The following is an 18,587-nucleotide window of genomic DNA, read 5'->3' on the forward strand; positions in this document are numbered from 1 at the left end:
AGATAGATAGATAGATAATGCGTTATTTGTGTGTTGAGCGTCCCGCCGACCACTTGGTGGCAGATTTTCCAGCGCAGAAGAAGAAAATAGTCTCGACTATAGAATCTTTTTCACAATTTCCTCCAGACTCTAGAGGAAATTGTGAAAAACATTTCTTCTTTATTTAATTGTAATGTATTTGGATAGTTGGCTCGTGTATGTACATTATTTGATATCATTGTGACTGAGTGGTAGGAAATTTGGAGGTCAGTGCTGCATGAGCATGTGTGACACGGCCAATTCAGTGGAAAACCAAGTGGTAAGATTTCTTTTGAAAACAAAAATAGCCACAGTTCCCTTGACATCACTTATATTAATTTTCGGTTTGTGCTAAAAGGATTCAAGTGGCGCAAACGGGCAAAGATTGGCACTTGTGAATAAACTGTTCCTGCTGCCATGGCAACCGCCCTTGAACAGTATGAGGTAGTTTTCTTTACTAAAGTAAACTGACTCCAAGTTCCAGGCATGATGAACTGGGTCTGTGACTCTTTTGGTCATTCAACATTACGTTTAGAAGTAGAAAAAACGATTCGTTATTTGATTTTTATTTTAAAATAGAAATAGCAAAATTAAACAGCTTGATTCTCTCATTTGTTGTCTGGGAAAAAGTAAGTAAAAGACTAATAACAGTTTGATTTTCAATTTTTATTTCTAAAACAAAAATAGAATATAGCACGAGACAAAAGACGGCTCGTATTTGTTTTGGATTACCGGATATTATCACTGGCAGTACTTCTCATACTGACCAGGAGATGACGGTCGTGTGTATGTAGACATACTGTTGTTTTGTAATGACCCATAAATTGTATAACTGTATAATTCCACACGCGTAGAAAACTTTTGGTACCCTTATGTTAATGACGACAAAAAAAAAAAAAAAAAAGAAAAAAACCGTCATAAAATTCAAAATCTCTTACCTCCTAAGCATTTAGTCACATAACTGCAGAAACCACACTGTCGCCATCTCCTGGTCATGATGAGAAATGCTGCCAGTGATGACCTTCGGAATCCAAAACTAATTATACAAGCCTAAATAATTTGTGTCTCGTGCTGTGTTCTATAATTGTTCTAGAGTTAAGAAATGAAACTCAAACTATTATAAGTCTTTTAGTACTCTTTTCAGACAACAAATGAGGAAAAACAAGCAGTATTTCAAATTTTTTTGTTTTTTTTTGTATTTTTTATTCCTATATCAAAACTAAATTCAATCGAGTCGTTTTTCAATTTTTAATAACTGCTTCTAAACGTAATATCTTATGACCAAAACTGACATCACAGGGAGTCCGATGCCTAGTGATGTGCCTCATTAGGAGCCCTGCAGGTGAGTGGCAGCTGCTGTCATAGCAACTGTTGGATTCTGTCCACAATTTAGGGAGCGCGTTATCTGCGCCTCACGGCAAAAGCCTTTGCCAATCACCTGTTATTCAATTTACTCACTGCGTGCTCGTTTGATTTCTTCAGATTTAGGAAAATGCAAAGACACTGAAGCAGAAATTAGACTTAGACAGCTTGGTTGACTTCAATCACAATTCTTGTTCAAAAAGCTCTGTTTTCAGGAAAGTGCAATACAGCGCTGGGCCCTTCAAGAGCGGAAAGTCTCCATTCAGAAAAGGCAAAGTCCAAGGTTGTTAGATCAGTTTTATATTCAGTAGCACATTGTGGGCTGGGATTGATGGGCGATGAGTCTTCGGGGTGGGGCAAGTTCGAAGGAGAGTCTGCTTCCATGGGAGTGGTGCTGGTTATGGGCGATTCGGTGTGTTGGTGGGGGGCTGTTGGTGTGTGTGTGTGGAGGGGGCTGTTGTCTTCCATCCCGTCTCTCGGCCTTGGCGATCATCTTTGGCCGAGTTCTCGGGTGGCTCCTTCTGGCACCCACTGGTTTTATCTCCACGTGACCTTCCTGTGAACATTCTTCTCCAATCTTGGACATACACTGTCGTACCGCATTCAACCGTATCTTTTCTTTGTTAGGCAAACTATTTCCCTCTGTGCAGAGCGTTCAGTAGTAATCAAAAACTGGCGTCTAGCATTAGTCAAAACATAAGATACAATCAAGTACTGAACGGTCAAGACGACTCTGGCCGTGTCCATGATTCACAGAAAAAACATCAGGCATGCATTCCACAGTTCCTTAAGGGTCATTGAGCTATTTAGGCAATATATCAAAAGTCATTTGTTATTTCAAAGTCCTCAGAAATATATATATCAGATCATAAAGTTATAAAAACCTTTCTCATCACCACTTATCAAAAATGTCTAGTTATGTCTTCTTTATTGATTTGGTGTGTAGGTATAATTATATGCTTCAAATGTTTCTTTTATTTATTTAATATGTGAATATACTTGTCTGCTTATGTACTTTATTCAATGAGGTTTGAGCATATCTGTTTTTGTAGCGAGGCAGGACTTTTTGTATTTCGACCTCATTCCTTCACAACCAATGGGGGTTGGATGGAAGATGACATCTTAAACAAGTGCAAAGGTTTTCTTCAAGCACTACAGAGTCAATTGTTATTTTATAATTTGAATGCACAGTTAGTTCTTCGCGTCACAATGTGCATGTTTGTGCCCTCGCAGGTTTGTGAGTCACTGGCGTCACGTCCCTCGCGGAATCCGCTAAGGAGCCCAAGATACATGGCGATGACGCACTCCAAGTGGTGACAACAGGTAGGTGGCGTTAATAATTCATGAATTTTCAGAAGGGGAAGGGGAGGGAAAGATGGTGTCACTCATTCACTCTTTCATTCATTTCTTTTTTAGTGCGTCCTCTCTTTTGGATTAGCCAATCAAATGGCAGCTCATCCGATAACAGTGAGTCAGTGTAGAGGAGGAGATATTTACTGTAACTATATTTTATTTTATTTTTCCCAAAAAGTATCACGACTGCATCAATACAAAAAAAATGTGATTCACTCAAAAGTTCCTGAGAAATTCACAATATTTTAATTGTAATGTCCCAGTAGCAATAGATATGGTACAGCAAGTTGACAGTCAGTAAAGAAATGAATACATGAGTGTACAGGAAAACAGATCAGGCCTTAGACCATAAAATAGGATTAGCAACACCTCAGTACAACTTCCTGTTCACATGCCGCTGTTGATTTTGCTGCTGTGTGGAGCTTCCTTCCTAATGTCACTTTATTTTTAGGGACGGAAAGTGGCGGGTGAAGCCGGGGGCGGAATTAGGCGCTAAGCGGGATGAGTGAGGCTCAGCGGGAATGCGGCAGTGATCGCTCGCACACTGTCCCGGCAGACGCCGCAAGGATATACGCCTGTTGTGAGTCCCAGGTATGTAACTTTGAAGTTGCAACACTTTGATTTTATCATTTGAAAACATTTGGTTTGCAAAAGCTTATGTATGAACTCTGCAGTTTTTTTCTTTGTCATATTTAGGCTATTCAAAACATTTGGTTTGCAAAAGGATATGTTTGAACCCTGCAGCTTTTTTCTTTGTCACATTTGAGCTATTCAAATTTAATGAACGGTGTGTACAGTTTGCTATCTGGTTACCAGAGTCATGTTGCATGGACTAACAAACACACACGCAATACTGAGTTGCGAAATTTGTCTTAGCGGTTAGCTGTTAGCTTGATATGGTTCAATGTGTGTTTTTTTTTTTTTTTTTGCCTAAGTACATTTGGAGAACAGTCGAATCGATCGTAGGACTCTACCGTAATTGTAATTTATAGAAACATGCAGCCATAGCCACTAGGGGGCAGTATAATGTATATCTGGATATAAATAAAGACTATGGTCACAACTGAAAAAAATGCAGTATTTTTTGCTTTTGGAAGAGGATAAAGAAAATATACATAGTCAGCCTGTGCGGCCTCTTCAGGGTTCCAAGGGTCTTGAGGGTGCTGTGTTGCTTCCATGCATAGAGGACACATGTGTCCTGCAGCGACACGCACACGCGCGCGCGCACACACACACACACACACACACACACACGCACGCACGCACGCACACGCACTCGAACGCACACGCACGCACACACACATGCAGCAAATGAGGGGTTTTTTTCTGTGCCGTGTCGCAACACATCCGCTTGACGCTTAGTCAAGCTGACGCGTTCTGTTGTGTTCGGCTGTAATCCTCTTTGCATGTAAAATACAATTGCAACACATTATTTTATTATTGCTATTACCGTGTGATGAAAGGAGTCTCATTTCCAATGGAGACCAGGAATTAATCACAATTGCACTGCACATAAATGTATTTTTATCATCTCACCCGATGACACATTTAATTGCCAAAGAAACAAGCCAAGGCAGTGAATTATTATTCGTAATATGAGTCATCCTCCACAGCTACTGTTTATTATCTCTACTGTGGATATGCTCTCCTTTTGGACATCTTGCTTTATCACGCTTCACCTGCTCTTATTATATCATCTTTTTTTTGCACACACATTAGAGATTTTATATTGAAGTATTTTACCGTGCTGTCCAAAATGTGACAATAATGGACCTCAATCTAATGCATTTGTGCGGGTAATTCCCCTTTAACGACACATTTTGCTCCACTGAAGAATCCAGTTCACCTGTCAGAGACGGCGCATGCGCAGTCAGCACTGAGAGCGTCAAGTTATTTTTGTTTTCATGGGGAATACGGAAGCGTTCGCTATATTGCATTGTAAACGTGATCCAGTTGCCTTTTTCATGAACTATAGAATTCAAAATTAATTTAATATGTTTACTATTTATTTTTTTAATGTATAGGACGCAAACACGTTGTGAAATAGGCAGGAATGAGACTTCATTGAGATTTTATTTTGGAAGAAATATCCGGATGTCATAATTGGAGGCTATGGAGGGAGTGAAACGGAAGACCCCCAGTCGCGGAGAGCTGGTGACTGGTGTGTAAAGCTGCAGAGATGCTCTACGCAGCAGGCACCAAACGTCAGTGGAACGGCAGCTCTTGGTGGGAAAATAGCCATTAAACGGATAAAACCCGTGTGAGATGCAACCAGGCCGTTTCCGCTGCGCATTTCGGAGCTAAAACCCGCGGCGCCAGTAAGGGGCTCGGGTCGCGGCGGCGCATCGATCCAGGACGGACTCGGGAGGGGTTGCATCATGGGGAACGAGGCGAGCCTGGAAGGAGGAGGCGAAGGCCCGCTGCAGGGGCTACCCGAGGGGCTGGCACCCGACGGGGCCGGGGGCTTCGTGCGAGTCCCTGGCGGGGATCCGGTGAACCTGGCGGAGCTGAGCGAGGAGCAGCGGAAGCAGCTCGCCGCGGTGATGTCAAGGGCGCAGGGCAAGCAGCCCGGGGGTGCCGCGGCCGCACGAAGGCAGGGCTTAGTATTACTCTTGCTACCAATCTTGCTTTTTCAAAATATGCATATATAAACAAAAATATCCACACTAACCGAGTAAAGTGCTGAGGCTGAGCAGGCGTGAGATCACGCCCATTTTTGTAATCCACCCAGACGTGATCTCATTATTAAAGCCAATTTTCATGGCTTATCAGCAATGCATAAAAACGCCTCTTTATCCTTTCTATGTGACGACACGCATTCAGTAGCCTGTGTGGAGCTGTGTGTCGATGCTGCATTTTTTTTTCTACACGGATGCACGCGTAAATACTCGCACAGAGCCGTTGAAAAGGATACAATCCGGATTGTTTATGTCACATCAAGAGAGAAAGAGACACACCCCCAGTATTTGTGCCAAATTATCGAAATGCCTGTTGGGTAAAAAAGAAAAAACAATCCAGTTTTGTTGGTTTTTTTCTTCTATTTGAACGACATGTCATGAATGACAACACAAAATGGTCGCTTGTATCCACGTTAATGTTGCCAATTAGACTGATCTGCTAATGAATTTGTCCAGATTGGATTTTAATGGCGTGTGGCTGAAGAGTGGGAGGGGCTTGGAGACTACAAATGACAACTAAATGCATTAAAATGCTTGATACCGATCTTTTAATCAACCCTAATTGAAATATGTTATGTTGGGTAGCAAACAAGGATGGTCGGGGTCCATCAATATTAATATGACTAAAAATAGAAGCACAGTGTGAATGTCACTTCCCACTCAGACTTCCCTCCTTTAATTTGAAGCATCTGTCTGGTTTTCCCTGTCCATGGTGCTGAAATGAGCAGCGCTGGATTGTGCCTTACTGTAACAGTCTGACGATACTACACGGCAATGTAGGCCGATATATTGCATAATGAATACCACAAACAATTTGCTCCTCGCAGCGCGTGGAAATTGGTTCCCTCTTGCCTCAGCTAACAAAGCCGCCTCTTCATCTCCGTGATGTACACTCTGTCATTCAGCCGTGTTCACTTACTCGTTAGCGCTAGCCCACGGCGACGACATGCTACATATCCATGTTGAAATGGCCACTATTGTAACGCGGATTATTATTACAACACCAGCGCTACGCTAAATGTGAACAATATCTCCGAACAATATCTTTTTTTTAAGAACAAACTTTTCTTTTTATCTCCCCAAGACCGTCGGAATCTGGTGTCCAGCAGCGATCCCAGCAACCGGGGACCGCCAGGGCCCCGGCAGGCCTCAGTAAGAGTCGCACGGTAGACGCCTTCAACCAGAGTCCCCCCAGCAGGCCTGCCACAGGGCGCAGTCCCTCATCACTCAATCTTTTTGAGTCCCGATTCCGGCAGGAGCCCAAAGACTCTGAAAGCAAGTCATCCGGCATGTTTGGCTCCAGCTTTCTCAGTGGGGCCAACCCCCTCAGTGCCATGTCATCCATGACCTCCTCAGTGTCCTCCTCTATATCCTCCATGGGCGACTCTGTCAACATGCCCAAGTTTGGGCTGTTTGGAGAGGAGGAGGAAGGATCTGCGCCTGGGACCAATCAGGGAGGAAAGCCACCAGGCAAGGGCCCTCAACAAGGATCAGGTCCAAAGGGTTCACCACAAGGGGGGGCCCAAAGACAGAGTCAAGGTCCTTCTGGACAGGGGCCAAAACCTGCGCAAGGACAAGCAAGCCCAGGACCCAAATCAGCTCAGGGACCTCCCGGACAGGCTCCCAGACAAGGCCAGGGGCAGCCAGGACAAGGGCCTCCTGGACAGCAAGCACCTAGACCAGGTCAAGGACCACCAGGTCAGCAGGGACCCAAACAGGGTCAAGGACCACCAGGTCAACAGGGTCCCAGACAAGGTCAAGGACCACCAGGTCAGCAGGGTCCCAGACAAGGTCAAGGACCACCACCAGGTCAGCAGGGTCCCAGACAAGGTCAAGGACAACCAGGTCAGCAGGGTCCCAGACAAGGGCAAGGACCACCAGGTCAGCAGACACCCAAACAAGGTCAAGGACCACCTGGACAGCAGGGTCCCAGACAAGGACAAGGTCCACCAGGCCAACAAGCACCTAGAGAGGGTCAAAGTGGTCCTCTGCAGCAAAAAGAATCTAGCAAGCCTGGAACCAAACAGCAAGGACCAACGCAGCCTGGGGCTGGTCCCGGAGATGCTGTCAAGAGTCAACAGGGTGCCGCAAAGCCCGCCGGGGGGCTTTGTCCACTGTGTAAGACTACCCAGTTGAATACTGGATCTAAGGACCCGCCAAATTACAGTCATTGTACGGAGTGTAAGAACCAGGTCTGCAGCCTTTGTGGATTCAGTCCCCCGGACTCAGCAGTAAGAGTTTTGTTTTAACACAGTATTAAGCATAAAGTATATATCTTCTATCTTCTAACAAAAGCCTCTCTCTTATGCCACACAGGGTAAAGAATGGTTGTGTCTGAACTGCCAGATGGAACGAGCAATGGGAGGCATGGACCCCCCGGGTATGACAAAACCCAAACAAGGCTCGGCCCCACCCTCGCCACAGAAACAGGCTTCAGGAAAACCCGGCAAGCTGCTCATCAAGCAGCAAAGCACCACCGACCAAGGTTTGACGCCCCCAACCACGCCAAGGCAGAAATCTCCAGGTGCTAGCTCTCCAGGGCCGCTTTCTCCAGGCTCCTCATTGGGAGGCTCCCCCAAGATCGATCCCAAGACCGGACGCCCCATTCAACAGAAGGCCAGCCCCCAGCAGTCACCGGCTAAGGCCAAGCAGGAGTCTAGTTTCTTTGGTGGGTTGGGAGGCATCAGTTTTGGAGGCTTGACCGATTCAGTCAAGCCGGCTGCTGCTTCCACACAAGCGGCTGAGTCTGTCACTGGAAAACTATTTGGCGGTTTTGGTGGATTGATGGACTCATCCAAGCCCCAAGCACAGGCGGCTCCAAAGCAGGAGGAGTCTGTCGCCGGGAAGCTGTTCGGAGGATTCGGTGGATTATCAGAAGCGGCAAAACCTCCCGCCACCGCCTCGCAAATGTTCAGCTTCGGCTCATCCCTCCTCAACTCGGCCACCAATCTTGTCACCGGTGAGGAAGAGAAACCAGACGATTCTCCACCGGGGTCACCGCCGGACTCTGAACCCGGTTCCGGCCCTGGTTCCCCGCCCGACTCTCCATTCTCTGCTCCGGGCTCTCCCCCTGATTCGGATTCTGCTCCTGACACCCCACCGGCCAAATCCAGAAAACCACCAAGGACCAAATCCGTTGCGCGAGAATCCAGCTTGGACTTAGCCTCCCAAACTAAGGAAAACTGTCCTCTTTGCAAGGCGGAGCTGAATGTGGGGACATCAGAAGCGCCAAACTACAGTCTCTGCACTGACTGTAAGAAGAGTGTGTGCAATCTGTGTGGATTCAACCCCACTCCCCATTTAGGAGAGGTAAGAAACACTCACAAACACTACCGTTAACACCACAGAGCGGAAAGTGAGGTCATCAGACAAACAAGCTTGTTTAAATGGTTATCTCGCCATCAAGAAGCACTCAAAATGCTCCACACTCAACCCAGAGAGCAAATAATGCCGTCGTGTGCGGTTAAACACAACTATGGTAGAATTTTTATGCATTGAGCTGAGCGGATAGTGACACGGAAACCAAACGCCTTTGACCCGCTTCCCCTCGCGGTTCCACATTGTGTGTCGGCTCGCCAAGACCAGATGGAACACGATGGCGGCGCATCAGCATGTTGAAGGAACGCAGGCCAAAAAGGGTTTTCGCTTGAGTGCTTTTTGTGGCATCCAGTCCAAAAACATGCTGACGTTGGCTGTTTCTTGCATAGCAATCCTTCTCGTCTGTATCGGGGTGTCCGTCAAGGGACGCATACTGATGAATGGAAGGATTCTGATATCCTTCACCTTTTGTTTATGAAACGTGTTGAAAGCAATCCAAGGCAGATCTGCATATCAAAGCATTCAAATCCTCAGCCCTGGATTTAAACCTTTTTTTGAAACCCAAAACTGATACCTGAATAACTATAATCTTTGTCTGAATGTCTTGAAAGTAGTCATGATCGATACCAGCTTTTTTCAGGCCTTCGATTCTGAATTAGTCACCGATACCAAGTACGGATACCACTAAACAATAACAGAAGACATATACATCCCAATATAGCAATTTTCATGTAATTAACAGTATTTTTCTATTCTTCTGATTTCAACTTCCTGATTGTAGTCACAGTAGTCACTGATACCAAGTAAAGATACCACAAATACTTTACATAAAATATCCCCCCAAAAAACAATGACAGAGAATTCTAAAGACATACATATATATTTCAATATAGCAATTTTCCTTAATATTGCATGTAATTAACAGTATTTTTGTATTCTTCTAATTTCTAGTTCCTGATTGTAAAACGACCTTATCGAGAAATAAGGCTGATATCAGCAACAGTTTACTGAATCACTAACCTAAGCTTGAAACCCGAATTCTGAACCCATTCCAAAAAAAGGTGACACTTGGTCCTTGTATGCGAAAAATCATCAAAATATTTGTCAACAATCCTGATGTCATGTAATTGCGTCGTCGTTATCCAGAGTGAGATTTAGTCAGTCTTATCTGTAATCTTCTGAGTATTCCCGAGAGCTTTAAAATGAACTGGAAATGACCTCCCAGTGAAATCAATTCCCTTGTATTTACTCTATTAACTTTATCAAAACACAAAGCATCAAGGTGTCCACGTTTTCAGTCAGTGCTGTCGGAAGAAAGTTGAGTTTCCATCACGTTTAGCTCGAGGCTTTAATTGCAAATGTAACGAGGAGACGAGCCATGCAATCAGTCAGCCGAACATCAGTAATTGCGTCGAAAGAACGGGTGACGCCGTTACACTCCCATCTAGGCCGCCGCGTTCCTGCTCCAGATGAGTCACAAAGACGTGACGCCATACGTATATATCAAACAATGCTGCCTGAAACACGCTCGTCGATTTAACAGATGGGCGTCGGCTGGGAAACAATGAAAGGGGGTCCACGTGGGCGGCGAGAGGCTTAATCCCAGTTTCCTAAAAGGATTTAGAGGCCAACAGGAATCCTGTTATTTTTATTGAGACTTGATCCTCTGGTCAGGTGCTCATAATCCCTATCAATACATGTGGAAGACCGGAAAAACAATCCATCAATTTTTTTCGATTCAACCTTTTTTCACATTCAATCCAGCTGCAAGGTTGCCCTGCATCTGCCATGTTCCCCCCCCCCCCCCCCCCCCCCCATCGTTTCTCCACACACTGCCTCACAGCGCTCCCCTCACATGCCCCAGAGGCCCACATGTATAAAAATAGTCAGCGGCCACAAAAGCGATTTCAGGTCAGCTCTCTTTTCAAAACATATACACGTCCTCTAATGTCCCCCCCGAGATTATTCGCGAATGTATCTTTAAATGTATTTAGCAGATAGAACCTTTAGTGTTCGTGAGGCAGAAGGGCTGTGCTTTGTAAAATACACCAACATTTTTTGGCACCGGTCACGTTTCGTTAGCACAGCCTGTTGTGTTTACATCCTGACCGACGCCGCTTGCTTGCCCCCCTCCCCTTCCCCTCCCTCAATGCACTTAGCCACGATGGCAGCGCTCCCAGAGTGGAAACAGTAAGTTTGTTGCGTGGACGGATTGTCTGGCACATCATCCTACACGAGAGGAAAAAAACTGCATCAGTGAGGAAAAACTGCACAGAGATCGACTGAATTCTTTCCTAGGATTCGTTTTGAGCTGTGATTAGTGACGACAGATAAGACGCTAACGTGGGGTGGAGGAGTATACACGATAAAGACGATGGGATGTCAGAAAGGATCTGGACGGCAGTGTGCGCCATCTGACTCGTGACTCAAGAAGCTTGTGAGTCACGTCAACGGCACCTTTGGGCAGCGCAAGCTGCGACATCCGCTGAGGCGGAAATGGGAGAAAATATTTAAGAGGGCCACATCACACGAAGTCCAAAACCATTTTATCCCACTGATCAACCCTTATTAACAAATTATGGTAATAACATCGCCATCTCTTTAATGGCCTCCTTTACACAACATACACGTTGGACTTGCATCAATCAGCTCGGAATTACATTAGCTTTTTGTCATATCCATAAATTTACCACATTTATTAGTGTTGAGATCTTTTTTGGCCAATATCGTTTTTTTTAAGACGCTCATTTTAGCTGAATTGAGTGGGTAGTGAGATACTGCAGTAAGGACACAATAAAGATTACATCGGTGATGGTGTGAGAGAGTTGTTGATGACAATGTAAAATTTTATCTTCCCTCTTGGCCCGTATGGTTCTGAACCCAAAGGCCATCGATCTGCAGATAAAAATTGCATTGTAAAATCGAGCACGTAGAGACACCCACATTTTTGCTCCCAAGCAGTATTTTAAATATTAAATATTTTTCACATCCTCCTCCATCCATCAGTCACACCCTTCCTGTCTCCATGCCAGCTTCGATCTAAATTTGGACAGGTAAAACCGACACCGGATCCTTCGTCTTGATTAAGCTGCATTGACCTTCACTGTACTTTGTTTTAGTTGAGATAGTCTGGCACTCGGAACGATTCAGTGCTGATCCGGGCAGATAGAATGACTCGTCACGCTTCTTATCAAAGCTCCGCATGTGTCATTGCTGTCGTCACGAGCTCCCGTGGGTGCTGAGGTCAATACCCGTGCACGCGGAAAATGACTGTGTAGGTTTAAAGGAGGTTGATGGTTCTTTGAATCTTGAGTAGATTTTCATAGACGATGATCAAATTTCTGTCATTTTCATTTCAGACCGAATGGCTTTGCCTCAACTGCCAGACGAAACGAGCAAGTCAGCTGGACGACACTGTTTCCCCGAAGAAGCCAGCGCTTGCTCCTGCTCCTGCTCCCTCCTCCACCCCCACCCCTGCTGCTGTAGCTAGTAAACCCATTGTCGTAGAATCAGCAGCAGCAGACCAAACCCCATCCGCCCCCGAAACCAAGGTAGCCGCCACACCTGCACCAACATCACACGATGCTGTTGGTACTTCTGACCAATCACAAACAAGCGAGCACATTCCTGAACCTGTGGTTCATTCTCAAAACATCTCTGAAAGTGCAGCTCCCACTGTAGTTGAAATTCAAGAGCAGCAGCAAGAGAGCTCTGGCAAAATAGCACAGGAAATACCAGCAATTGAGCAGCTCCAGCAGGGTAGCTCAAATGATGCCAACACAGTGATGGGGTCAGATGAGCATCAAGCACATATTGTCAGTGAGGCAATTGAGGAAAAGGTAGTAGAAAACCTCCCTGTAGTTCGCTCAGGTTTTGATGAGGTGTCCGTTGAAGAAAAAAACAAAAATTGCACTGGTACTGAGAGTGTAGCCCCCTTGATAGAAAGTGAAATCCATTCACTACAGCCTGAACCTGCCTCAGTCACACAGGAAATTACTCAATTTAATTCAGGTACAGAATCCCCAATGACCAAAGAAATAGGAAGTGAACATTCAACAGAGGCACCAAATCAGACAGTAGACAGCACAACTACTCCCAAAACTGAGGTTGAAGGTGTAATAACTGAACCAATAAAAGAGGCATGTATAGTCAAAGAGGATGCTTCTCATCCTTCTGTTGAAGTTGATGAAAATGTACCACCAATACCTGAAATAAAGGGCTCAGAACCTGAAATTAAGGGCCCAGAACCTGAAATACAGTCAGATGCATCAAAATGCATAGAACACCCTGTGACGTCAGTTACGAATCAATCCGACTCAACTCTTGAGCAGAAAACTCAGGCTGATTTGTTGGAACACAAACTTGTAGAAAAAGCACAAGAAACTACGGGTATAACAGAAACAAATCCTTTCCCATCAAATGACACATTGGTTGAAAAAGCATTGAGTTCAGATAAAACTGCTGATCAGGAAGTATCTGTTGAAGTTAGTGGCAAAAATTCAGCCGAGTTAGAAACACTAAAAAACACTCCTGAGGTGACGGGCGTCGAAAGACAAACGATTGAAAACAAAGAGATGGATGGTGAGATAAAGTGTGATGGTGTTAGCTTTGAAGAGGGAACATTTCTTGAAAACAGAGTTTCGGAGGTGAAAGCTGACACGATAAATCCTGTTGAAGAACAGGAAGAGCAGAAACCTCTTCGTGAGACAGAACAATCGTCTATTGAAACAAAAAACATTTGTGCAATTGATAAAAAGGAATTGGAAAGTGCAGAAAACAATCTCGGGGACAGCCACGGTGAAGTAATTCTTAAACAGACCGACCCAGGAACAACTGATAAGCCACCTCCTGTTCACGAGAACCGTGTTCAAACAGCCTCATCCCCTGAGAAGTCAGAGACAAAAAATGATGAATCTGAGATTGTAATGCCAAAAGAGGAGCAGCAGACACCTATGAATATTTTGCCTAAAGAACAAGATTCAGACCAAATGGTGGTTGCAGATTCGGATGTACAAGATAAGGTCAAAACCAAAGAGCACGTTCAGAATCAGACACAAATAATCCCAGAGGATCTTGAGATCCCCGTAGACACAAAATCGGGCAGTGAGGAGCAGCATCTTGACAAATTCAACGTGGAAAAAGACTCCAACTGTGAAAAAGAGACGAACAAAAATAGGGTTGGCTCATTACCTGACACAGACAGCATCCAGGAAACTACTTTCATATCAAATTCTGAAAATAGCAACCTGTCTAGAGTAGCAGCTTCAGCCCTCATAACCGAACCCCAAATCCCAAATGCTGTAGTTTGTGAGCAGACCACAGAAATGAATGACGACGATAGTTTGACGGAGAAAAGGGAGCCCCCACCTGACCTTCAGGGCGAGCAGTGTGGTGAAGATACAAAGCCTGAGGTGACCAATATTTAGCTTAGTCAATGGAAAGACTACAATAGTTGTACTAATTTCATCTTGTTTTTCCTTTTTTAATCACTTCACTGGTTTCTTTTATATCAAACAAATTGTTTTAGGTTCATTACCTGACATGTTTCGGCGGTTTCTTCCGCCTTCATCAGATTCTTCTTCTGATGAAGGCGGAAGAAACCGCCGAAGCATGTCAGGTAATGAACCTAAAACAATTTGTTTGATACAAAAGAAACCAGTGAAGTGACTGCAATAGTTGTTCTGTGTAGTAGTGTTGTACACGGTACACGTCAAAGCTCTACTTTTCTAAACTCATTCCATTATCTTGATTAAATCCAACAGGTGGAGAAGTTGGAGACCCTGAAAGAACTGAAACAACCTGAAAGTGCCACCAAGGTGGGGAGTCCTACCAGCCCCTCAGACCTGGCCAAGCTGGAAAGCACAGTCCTGCCCATTCTTGAAGCGCAAGTGAAGGGTGATGAAGAGAAACAAACGGACACACTAAAGACCAGACGTAAACTCGAGGTGCTTCCCCTCTCTCCCGACTCGCCCTGCTCGGAAGACGACAGAGATGTGAACAAAAGTAGCACAAAGAAAAAGCTACTGGTGCCGCTAGACGTCAGGATGGACTCACTGGATGATAGCAGTGAAAGTTTTAGCAAAGAGAGTCCCATGTCAGGGGATGATGAGGAATTCATCCGCAAACAGATCATAGAAATGAGCGAAAATGAGGATGCCTCACCATCCGATGAGGAGAATCTAATTCGGCAAAAGATCAGACAAGAAGAGAGGAAAAAAATGGAACAGAAGAAAACAGAGTCTGTAGAGAAGAGTGCATCAGGAAAAGCCAAGCGGTTATCCAAGAAAAACTCCATAAGTCCCACTGATGATGAAGAGCTTCAAATCTCTCTGGAGAAAGCTCAAGTCGTCAAAGTTGATCCACCAGAGCTCAAAGATGATTGTCAAAGAGGTACTGCCGTTCGCAAATTTCAAACAATGCAACTGAACACAACCAGCAGCCCCGTGTGTGTAACTCAAGTTGACATCGAGCCCGAGATGGAATGTTTGACTGATTCACCAGATGATCGTTCAAAAGGGGAGGGGTCATCCAGTCTACACGCATCCAGTTTTACACCAGGCACATCGCCAACGTCCTTGTCCTCACTGGATGAAGACAGCGACAGTAGTCCCAGTCATGTTCGTTCCAGCGAGAGCAAGCAGCACAGAAAAGCTAAACACAGACAACCTGGACAAATGCTGCCGACAATAGAAGACTCTTCAGAGGAGGAAGAGTTGCGGGAAGAGGAGGAGCTACTCAGGGAGCAGGAGAAGCAACGAGGAGCCGGTAAAAAGGCAAAGCGAGACAAAGAAGAGGTTCGAGGACAGCGGAGGCGCGACCGTTCAATGACGCCCCCAAGTAACCTGTCACCGATTGAAGATGCCTCACCCACAGAAGAACTTAGGCAAGAGGCAGAAATGGAAGAAATCAGACGATCATCCTGCTCTGATTTCTCCCCGAGTATCGATTCAGATCCTGAAGGGTTTGAAATCCACGCTGCGAAGATCGCAGCGGTTCAGAAAACATATCAACTTCCCGTATCGGTGGCCCTACATTCTCCAACAGAAGATAAAAACATTGACAAATCACAGCAAAAAACCCTCAGATCTGCTGATGAAGCATATGAGGAGATAATATTGAGGTCTAAATCTCCTACCGCTGAAAATGTTGAGTTTGATCCAGGAAAGGCGGCTCTTTATGGAAGTATGCTTATTGAAGATTACGCATCTGTCATGGATAATTCAACAGATGATCTTGGAGAGGCAGAAAAGATCAGCGTTCCTTGCCAGCCCAAGAAACTGAGATCTCCAGATGAAGTTTATGAAGACATGATCAAGAAAAGGAAAGAATTTATGAAACTCGAACAGGAATACCAAAACATACAACAAAAAACTGAAAGTATAAACCCAGAAATCGTGTTACAGCCCGCTGAGAATACCATTCCCAACGTCGCGACAGTAACTTTGGGAAAAGATGGAAAACCATTGTTAGATGCCGAAAGTGCATACCAGGAACTCATGAAAAAGGTCTTGAGTCCTGGAGCAAGTCATACTCCGCAAGATCAAGAAACAGAGACCACTTCATCTCGAAGGGCTCTCTACCCAATCCCAGACCTACAAGTCACGCAGTGTTCCTCAGGAGAGTTGTCCTCCGACGAAGAAAGTATTAAAAAGGAGGAGGAAATGGTCAAATCAACATCAGCTGTGGAAACTACATCTCCGTCCTCCGCCTTAGAGCAGAAACCACTTCCCCCAGTCACATCACCCCAGACTGACATTGTAGACCTATCAAGTGCAATTCCAATTACATCTGCTCCTGTAACTGCAAATTTTACTATCTTGCCTACTGTCCCCCAGTATGCACATGGTACCCCGAGCATCGTTTCAACTGCCCCACTAATCCCCCCGAAGCCAAGTGTCTTGCGCAGGGCTAATTCTCAGGAAAAAGCAGATACACCCCTTGAATCACCATTGCCTCCCCCGACCCCACAAAAACCGACAGTATTTCCCAGGAAACCTCCAGTTCCGCTCCCACCTCAGACTTCAACCGTGTCAGGCAGGCCGGAGACAGTGACCACGACTTCTAAACAATCAATAACGCCAACATACAAACCTCATGTCCCGCCTCCCGTTCCTCCAAAGCCCTGCATTCCGGCAGGTATCGGCGAAAGCCACAGACATGGCGGCAAACCACCCATTGCACCGAAACCTTGTTCGCAGCCGTCCTCCCCTGCTCATTCTTCGCATCCGCCAAGACCTACTGTGCTTCCCACAGAGTCCAATGAAATTGCTTTGAACCTTAGCCCTTCTGAGAGCAAGATCTTTCAACCCTCGCCAAAGTCTCCTTCTTCTCCGAGATATGCAAGAAACCGAGATACGTACGTGGTTATCACGCTCCCGTCTCAGCCAAGCTCTCCGGTAGACAGTCTTTCAACTCAAGCCCCCTCAGACACGTGCCCAGCATCAACTACCCACCAAGCGAATTATCACCAATCACAGGCTCAACCACATTCATATCAGCAGTCACCACCACCTCATACAACTAGGGTACCCCTGGCTTACACCCGGGTGACTGAATCCATCGAGAACCAAGAGATATGCGGACCGGAAAAACACGTTTCGACTTCGTGTCACATCATCGAGGCCGTGTCGGCCTCCGCTGACCCTCCCGTGGTCTTGCCGAATCTAATCTCTCAAGTGGTTACCACAGAGGTCCAAAGAACCACCGTCTCTGTTGTTCATGAACGGACGCCACCACCTGTGCCAGTTCCAAGGGCAACTGGTATCCCGGTATCATTGGAGAAATCAAAGACCCAATTGCCTGTACAGAATGGACAGGCAGCCTTGCCTTGTGAGGTGGTGGATCTGAGGACTATGAAGCCCGAGGCAGCCTCACATATAAATGGAGTGGATCTGTCTGCCGGCCCGGAGTGCAGACAGTCTTTAACAGCTGATGTCAGTCGCCAAAGCAGTGCTGTACAGTCAGCTGTCGTAAACCTCAGTTCTGAATCCTCCACTTTCTCAATCATGACTGACAGCATCACCATAGTGACATGTTCTGCTACAATCCAGAGGTGTGACAGTTTAGAAACCCCTCAAACATCTTCAACCCCACTCCAGCTAACAAAAAATAAAGCATTTGAACCCGTCTCTCAAATTGTATACCGGTCAGTGGATTATCAGCCTCCCACTCACTCTGGCGAGATCCCCATAAATCTCACAGTTGGCTCAGCTGGTGGTGGAACATTCCAAACACCACCTGTAACCATGGCACCCATCACCATTGCTGGTTGCGTTGCTAACGGATTAACGACGGGTACAACGTCTGTGGCAGGAGCTGTTGACCTGAGCACGGCAAAAGCATTCAATACTCTGGTATCTATGGACGCCATTTCGACAGAGGTTCTCACAACTGTCATCACGGAGGATGACGGCAAACCAGTAGATCTGACTGCGGGGAAAAGAGCAGTCTGCTGTGATGTTGTCTACAAGCTCCCATTTGCAGGAAGCTGCACTTCACAGCAGCCCACAACTCCTCTGCCCGAAGACCGTTTTGGATATCGCGATGACCATTACCAATACGGCCGATCGTCATACGGCGCGAGGGGCTTCGGCGGAATCAAACCCTCAATGTCGGACACCAACCTGGCAGAAGCCGGCCTATTTTTTTACAAGAGTAAGAACAGCTATAATTTCACTGGCACCACAGACGGTGCCGTAGATCTTTCTTCCGCAAAGATTTCCGATGCAGGTCAGTGCAGTGACATTGCAGACCTGTCGCTTAAATGCCATTTTGAAATGCTACCTCTCATCCATGGCTAGCATGTTCGTTTTTTTGGGGGGGTTTTTTGCATGGAAGTGATTTTTTTTTTCATTTTGT

General features: G+C 45.6%; 1 protein-coding gene across 3 annotated transcripts in view; it reads left to right on the top strand.

Moving 5' to 3' along the window:
• The first annotated feature begins 4,839 nt into the window (after window positions 1-4,839).
• Window positions 4,840-18,587, top strand: part of pcloa (piccolo presynaptic cytomatrix protein a) — a 33,415-nt gene continuing 19,667 nt past the window's right edge. For 2 of the 3 annotated variants that reach the window (XM_088366585.1, XM_088366586.1), the window contains exons 1-5: window positions 4,845-5,326; window positions 6,496-7,642; window positions 7,728-8,720; window positions 12,089-12,280; window positions 14,492-18,458. In XM_088366585.1, the coding sequence (XP_088222711.1) occupies window positions 5,112-5,326; window positions 6,496-7,642; window positions 7,728-8,720; window positions 12,089-12,280; window positions 14,492-18,458 (6,514 nt within the window). In that variant the 5' untranslated portion in view covers window positions 4,845-5,111. Of the gene's footprint in view, window positions 5,327-6,495; window positions 7,643-7,727; window positions 8,721-12,088; window positions 14,141-14,491; window positions 18,459-18,587 lie in introns of all 3 variants that reach the window. The other variant, XM_088366588.1, reaches the window with a different exon arrangement.

The sequence above is a fragment of the Syngnathus floridae genome, chromosome 22 (assembly GCF_059516105.1).
Source record: "Syngnathus floridae isolate MCC-2025c chromosome 22, RoL_Sflo_1.0, whole genome shotgun sequence".
NCBI lineage: Eukaryota > Metazoa > Chordata > Actinopteri > Syngnathiformes > Syngnathidae > Syngnathus > Syngnathus floridae.